This window comes from Pangasianodon hypophthalmus, chromosome 2 (genome assembly GCF_027358585.1).
Source record: "Pangasianodon hypophthalmus isolate fPanHyp1 chromosome 2, fPanHyp1.pri, whole genome shotgun sequence".
Lineage (NCBI taxonomy): Eukaryota > Metazoa > Chordata > Actinopteri > Siluriformes > Pangasiidae > Pangasianodon > Pangasianodon hypophthalmus.
The window spans coordinates 397,700-405,000 of NC_069711.1; the positions used below are offsets into that span (position 1 = coordinate 397,700).

The window sequence follows — 7,301 nt, forward strand, 5'->3', positions numbered from 1 at the left end:
AAAACAAAAATATATATTAAGCATATATATTAATATTTATCATCGAATCATTTCATTTTTACAAACTGAAGGAGTTTGTTCTGTTTTATTAATTAATAATATATAAATATTCTTTTATTAATTTGAAAAACTTTAAAATAAAATAAAAATGATATAGATATTAGATGTAAGTGTTATAAATATATAAATATAATATAAAATAAATATTAAAAGGCACACAGTCTAAGCAGTCTACCTGAGAATATATTTACATATTTAAATATTTATGTCTACACTGGTACTATAGGAACATAATTAATGACCAGTAGATGACCTTAGTCCTGCAAACAGTGACTTAAAATAAGATTTACAATTAATATGTAAACATACACTCACCGTTCACTTTATTAGGAACACCTGTACACCTGCTCATTCATGCAGTTATCTAATCAGCCAATCACGATGACCTTCATCTGTTCAGTGTGTGTGTGTGTGTGTGTGTGTGTGTGTGTGTGTGTGTGTGGGGGGGGGGGGGGGGGGGGGGGCTGGTTCTTTATGTGTTTGTACATTGCGCTGGTGTCACGTGATTAGCTGATTGGATACCTGCACGAGTGAGCAGGTGTTCCTAATAAAGTGGTCGGTAAGTGTGTGTGCATTCAGAATGCAGCTTTTCGGATAAAGTCTGATAAATAAACACGTGAGCAAGTGGCTGATGTGTTATTGGTCACTAAACCTCAGTCTTTAGCCCGGTTTATTATCTAATGTAAGCGCAGGGTGGGACTGTTGCTCTGAGAGACAGGAAGAGTTGACCTGAGGACAGAGAGGAATATGAAGTGACGTCGCTCACACTTCAGCCAATCACACGCCGCGTTTGTGCGCCGCACAATGAATATTCATGAGGTGTCCCGGTGTCCTCCGCCTCGGCGTGTCGTTTCCCGATACAAAGGCCGCAGCTCGGCTTCCGGTGCAGGGAGACGACATGGCGTTGCTGAGGCGCGCGTGCACGCTCGTGGTGCAGCTCGTGACGATTCCGCTGGTGATCGCGGACGCGCTCGGGCTTTACAAATTCTACAAGCGCTTCTTCCCGATCCTCATGTACCGGGTCTCCGTTAACTACAACGAGCAGATGAAGGAGCAGAAGCGCGAGCTGTTCCGCGCCATGGCCCAGTTCAGTCCGCCGCGCGGGCCTGTGCGCGTGCTGGAGATCGGCTGCGGCACCGGAACCAACTTCGAGTTCTATCCCGCAGGCTGCAGGATCACGTGCACCGACCCGAACCCGCACTTCCAGCACTACCTGCAGAAGAGCATGGACCTCAGCAAGCACCTGGAGTACGAAAGGTTCCTGGTGGCGCCTGCGGAGGACCTGCGGCAGGTGCAGGACGCGTCTGTGGACGTGGTGGTGTGCACTCTGGTGCTGTGCTCCGTGAAGAACCCGGGCCAGGTGCTGCAGGAGGCCAAGAGGATCCTCAGAGAGGTGACTTAATAACAATAATAATAATAATATGACGTTAATGTCGTTGTTGTTTATGTTGCTGTTGTGGATGTTAGTGTTGTTTATGTTGTTGATGTTTTGTTGTTGTTGTTGTGGATGTTAGTCTTGTGTTGTTGTTTGTGGATGTTAGTGTTGTTGATGTTTTGTTGTTGTGGATGTTAGTGTTGTGTTGTTGTTTGTGGATGTTAGTGTTGTTTGTATTGTTGTTGATGTTGGGTATTTGCTGTTAATGTTGTTGATCGCTTAAATAAACTACAGGTTCAGGTATTTCATTAGAAAAGGGACGTAACTGGGAAGAAATTCTGCAAAATAATTTACATTTGAACTATTAATGTTAATTGTTACACACTCAGTGGTTCCTACAAGGGTTCCCCTAATGGGTTCTACCTGGACACAGCTATAAGGTTCTAAGGAGAACCTTAAAGAGTTCTCTCACACACACACACACACACACACACACACACACATGCACACATGCACAAACAGGAAGTGATGTACAGATTATGAACAGTTATAACCCACATTATTAATAACATAACCTTTTGGTTTACAGGGTGGAGCGTTTTTCTTCATGGAGCATGTGGTGGCTGATGAATCTAGCTGGACCCACTTTCTTCAGCATGTTCTTCAGCCTTTCTGGTATTGAACAAACACACACACACACACACACACACACACACGGGTGCCAATATTTTCAGCACCAATTCAAACTGCAGCGCTGATGTATGGAAGCAGCCCGTCACTTCAGAGTTTAATCTCTTGTGCGAGATGATAAAATATTTCCACACATGACCATGTTTAACTTTTACACCACAGCGCTGCTGAGTTCTGCACTCTGATTGGTCAGAAGGTGTTGATTAATTTTCTAGAACAGCAGCTCTGACAGTAGTGCAGGTTTATATTAATGTTAATGCACTCGTTCTAATACGTTATCGTTACTATAGCAACAGCTCATTCACAGGGTCTCGTACAGCAGACGCTCCACTGATAAGAAACGGATTAAAAAATGTGCGTAAATCGTTGATATTTTGTAAGGAGACGTTTATTGTAACATTGATGGAAGGAGTCTCCAGTGTCAGCGCTTTGTAACAGTCAGAGGTAAAGCTGTAACTGTAAGTTTTCCGACATCTTCAGGACAGAGGAGTTTACGCTTCTTTGCGGTTTCTCAGTAACATGCGGAACAAGCTGCGGTTTTATTTCTGTTATTTTTATTGTTGTTGTTGTTTTGAAGTTTAAAAGTGCCGTGTTTTTAGCGTGTTATTGAGCCGTGACTGTCCCGTGTGTTACAGGTACTATTTCGGTGACGGCTGTGAGTTGACCCGCGCGACCTGGCAGCACGTGGAACAAGCCGGGTTCTCCGAGGTGCAGCTCCGTCACATCCAGGCTCCGATTGCTTCCGTCATTAAGCCACACATCGTCGGTTACGCCGTGAAATAAACACACACACACACACACACACTTGATATTAATGCTGCAGTGTGTATTGTTAAGCTTTTAAACAATCAAATCATTTAAAATTCACGTTAAAAACTGTGAACCACAATATAGCAATTGATGGCTTCTTGGCTTCATGGAACAGCTCAGGCTCCGCCCATTTTTTTATTATTTTTTTTTGATGTTTGATCAGTGGGTGGAGTCAGTTCCAACAGTTATGACGCAGTAGTATTTCAGATTTATTTTCTCTACTTTCTTTAATCTGCACTTTACAAGTAATTTTTATATTAATAAAAAAATTTGAGAAAATATTTTTTCTAATGTCGCTGTTTGAGATGTTTTCGTCCGACCTGAAGAGTCATGTGACACGTTACCGACATTTCCCATGGAACCTTTTGTGAAAAGGTTCAACAAAAAATTAGGTCCTGTATAAATTTTCATATAAAGATAGAAAGGTAAGTCATCTCGGATGGATGGATGTGATTGTTAAAGAGCCTTACTGCCATCTAGTGTTCTGGAGGTGTCACTGTCAGCTCCTTTATTTTTAAAGATTATTACAATAACGAAACACACACTTACCTCAAACGGTCATTTTCATCTCGTAAAAAAAAAAAAAAAAACTGAAAATCTGAGAAATGTCATATAAAATGTTGCTGTATACAAGTCTAGACAAGCCTCTTAGTAAACAAGTAAACATTTAAAGGTGCAGTTTGTAAGGTTTACAATTCTTTTCCAGCTCTGTAATATTCATTTCTAACATACATGTGATTCACAATAATAATAATAATAATAATAATAATAATAATAGCAGGTGGTAGTCATGGCTAGTTTCTTCTTTTTTTTACAGTCTGTATATTAGCTCCGCCCACAGCTTAATCAGTGCTGCTCAGCTCCACCTCTTTTTTCCTTAAAAGGAAACTTTTGTGATCCATCAGCGTCATCACTGTTTAGCCGCTAACACACAACTGAATAAACATCCTAAAGAGACAGAAAGGGAAATATTAAGAGCGAGCGTGATCATTAACCAACGATCTGCACGAGACGTCGTAGAGACGTCGTTAGCTTCCTGCGTAACCAGTTAGCGAACTGTCCAAGTCTCTCAGCGGCTTTTAGGACGTTACGGGAGTCAGAAATGAAGCTACTTCCTTTTGTTCTCCGTTCAGGCAAAAATACTAGCTAAAGATTCATTAAATGATCCGTGAGACTCCACAGTGATGCGAAAATAACGTACACAACATTCTGTCGTTTATAATTAAACAGCTCACGTAACTTCATATTCGGAGAAATCTACAATTTTGTCATTTAAAAAAAGCTTAAGCTGCTTTAACATCAATAATAATAATAATAATAAGTAATAAACAGTGTGTTGGTGTTACAGTAAAATTCCCGTTTTATTCCTGAAGATAACGTATGCAGCTGCACTACTGTCAGGAATTTAATTAACCAATCAGAATCCGGAATTCAACATCAGCGTGGTGTGATAAAGTATAACGTATATTAATGTTAATATTCACTATGAAAGAAGTGTCCTACAGTAAATATGTAAATATTATTTTAAAAAATTGTATCAAAACCACACACAACTTTTTAAATAGATACACAGAGCGCTAATTTCATTTTCAATCACAACTGATTACATTATTTGTTACTGCATAATTATTCGTTAATTAAAAAAAAAACAATGAGTGTAAATAGGATGGAAAAAATATTTATTTAGGTTCACGTAAAAAAAAAACCAAAACAAACAACTGATCTTGTTTTTTTTTTTTTTTAATATTCGGTATTTTATTAATAAACAACGTCACCTGCATGTGGAAGTGCAAGCGTGCTCCCTGATTGAACTGAACCGTAACAGCTTCAGCCACAAATATTTATATTTATTCAGGAAATCCAGCAGTTTAGTCGTTTAGTCTGCTGCAAATCAAAGAACATCATGATTGTTGTAGACACAGATTTGGCTCAAGGACCGTTTCCTTTAGAGATGAAAAAATGATAAGATTCTTCATTAAAAGTGTGTAAGAACTGGGATTGATGATTAAGAGTTAAAAAAAAAAAAAACTCTAGAATTGAGATTTGGTCAAAAAGGGAAGGAAAAAAAAAAGAGTACACAATCACATGTCACTATACAAGAAAACGAGAGAGAGAGAGACAGGAAGAGAGTGAGAGAGAAAGTGAGAGAGAAAGCAAAAAAGTGAGAGAGGGAGAGGAAGAGAGCGAGAGAGAGAGAGAGAGAAAGGGAGAGGAAGAGAGCGAGAAAGAGAGAGAGAGAAAGGGAGAGGAAGAGAGCGAGAGAGAGAGAGCGAGAGAGAGACAGGAAGAGAGAGAGAGAAAGGGAGAGAAAGCGAGAGAGAGAGAGCGAGAGAGAGACAGGAAGAGAGAGAGAGAAAGGGAGAGAAAGCGAGAGAGGGAGAGGAAGAGAGCGAGAGAGAGCGAGAGAGAGACAGGAAGAGAGCGAGAGAGAGAGAGAAAGGGAGAGAAAGCGAGAGAGGAAGTGAGAGAGAGAGCAAAAGAGGAGGAGAGAGAGAGAGAGAGAGTTGCAGTTCACTCACTTCTATCTCTGAATTATTTTTACTTTTCATTTTATTTAAGCACTTCTGGGGAAAAAAAAAAGAAAGAAACGCACGAATTCCCTAATAAACGCACGGCTCGCTGACAGAGAGATAAAGAGGAAATTCCCCGTGTAGAGGCGTGAAACACACACCCGGGACACGTACACAATATATACACATCTGCTCATCTCTTATTAAAAATAGCTAAAGGAAAAATATCATCATTATTATTCTCCATAAACTCTGTGTGTGTGACCTGCGCTTCCTAAGCTGTTAGTTAAAAAGGTATAAAAACAAGGAACTGACATTCCCAGTGTGTGTGTGTGTGTGTGTGTGTGTGTGTGTGTGTGTGGAGGCAGAGCTGCAAGTACTGTCCATTTAGCACAGCGCTACCCGTTAGCCCGTTTTGACGCAGTACAGGTCCTTTAACGTCTTGAGCTCTTCGATCAGCGTTTTGTTTTGGTTCTCCAGCACGGCCACGCGGTTCTCCAGGCACTTCACGTACTCCTTCTTCTTCCTGCGACACTCCCGAGCCGCCTCCCTACACACACACACACACACACACACACACACACACACACACACACACAGTGAAGTAATTAGATTAGAGCGGAGATCTGCACACTGTGTGATGCAGGAGAAGAAAAATAAATAAATATATCAGCCGCGGTTAGTCACAGTGTACAGACAGAATTCATGGAAAAGTTGTTCTCAAAATAAATAAAATTAAATAAATGTCTGTAAAGATTGAGTTAAATCCTGCGGGTACGCTCCAGGAAGCGCTCGCTCTCTTTTCTCTCAAAACTCAAAAGTTTAAAACGCAGAACAATAAAATACAGGCGAGGTGTAAAGCGGCGGCGGAGACGCGACGCTTCCGGGGGTTTCACTGAATTTTCTGAGCACAGATACACACCACACAAACGTTATGGTCATGTGACCTACTGATGATGAAGCGTGGCCACGCCCCCTACATCAAGCGCTGATAATAAAGATCAATGAGTGTGTGTTAATATTTATACACGGATCATCTTATCCATCACAATTACAGAGAGAGAGAGAGAGAGACAGAGGGAGGGAGAGAGACAGAGAGAGGCAGAGAGAGACGGAGAGAGAGAGACAGACAGACAGAGAGACAGAGAGAGAGAGAGAGAGACAGACAGAGAGACAGACAGACAGGGAGAGAGAGAGACAGGGAGAGAGAGAGGGAGGGAGAGAGAGAGAGACAGACAAAGAGACAGACAGAGAGAGACAGACAGGGAGAGAGAGAGAGAGAGAGAGAGAGAGAAAGGGAGAGAGAGAGAGACCTGTTTTTGGCGAGGCGGATCTCTCTCTTCAGCTGAGGGTCATCACTCTTTCCCTGAGAGCTGATAACTGGTGATGTCATGACGACGGTCTGAGGCAGCGCTGACGATGACGAGCGAATCTGATACGCCTGCATCTCACCTCCCGCTCCTGTAAACACCCATCACACACTCGCTATCACACTCCTCACACACTCCTCACACACTCGCTATCACACTCGCTATCACACTCATCACACACTCCTCACACTCCTCACACACTCCTCACACACTCCTCACACACTCCTCACACACACTATCACACACACTATCACACACACTATCACACTCATCACACACTCATCACACTCACTATCACACTCACTATCACACTCCTCACACACTCGCTATCACACTCACTATCACACTCACTATCACACTCCTCACACACTCGCTATCACACTCACTATCACACTCACTATCACACACATCTCACACCTATCACACTCATCACACTCACTATCACACCTATCTCACACTCGTCACCCCACACTAGCTGCGCATGCT

General features: G+C 41.9%; 2 protein-coding genes across 3 annotated transcripts in view; one reads left to right on the forward strand and one right to left on the reverse strand.

Annotated features, from left to right (window-relative positions):
• The first annotated feature begins 859 nt into the window (after window positions 1-859).
• LOC117595952 (putative methyltransferase-like protein 7A) lies at window positions 860-3,216 on the forward strand. Its single transcript, XM_034299252.2, has 3 exons — window positions 860-1,453; window positions 2,025-2,110; window positions 2,761-3,216. Exons 1-3 carry the CDS (start codon window positions 875-877, stop codon window positions 2,906-2,908), a joined length of 813 nt encoding a protein of 270 aa, XP_034155143.2. The 5' UTR covers window positions 860-874; the 3' UTR covers window positions 2,909-3,216.
• Window positions 3,217-4,597: 1,381 nt separating this feature from the next.
• Window positions 4,598-7,301, reverse strand: part of atf1 (activating transcription factor 1) — an 8,528-nt gene continuing 5,824 nt past the window's right edge. For both annotated transcript variants that reach the window (XM_034299219.2, XM_034299224.2), the window contains exons 7-8: window positions 6,759-6,906; window positions 4,598-5,995 (exon numbers count right to left, since the gene is read on the reverse strand). In XM_034299219.2, coding sequence (XP_034155110.1) covers window positions 5,851-5,995; window positions 6,759-6,906 — 293 coding nt within the window. In that variant the 3' untranslated portion in view covers window positions 4,598-5,850. The remainder of the gene's footprint in view (window positions 5,996-6,758; window positions 6,907-7,301) is intronic.

What these genes read in the sequence shown, in the direction of transcription:
- LOC117595952 (XM_034299252.2), top strand. Translation starts at nt 875, where the DNA reads ATGAGGTGTCCCGGTGTCCTCCGCCTCGGCGTGTCGTTTCCCGATACA. An exon ending in CCAAGAGGATCCTCAGAGAG is followed by an intron (nt 1,454 to 2,024) that starts GTGACTTAATAA and finishes TTTGGTTTACAG; the next exon opens with GGTGGAGCGTTTTTCTTCAT. An exon ending in CATGTTCTTCAGCCTTTCTG is followed by an intron (nt 2,111 to 2,760) that starts GTATTGAACAAA and finishes CGTGTGTTACAG; the next exon opens with GTACTATTTCGGTGACGGCT.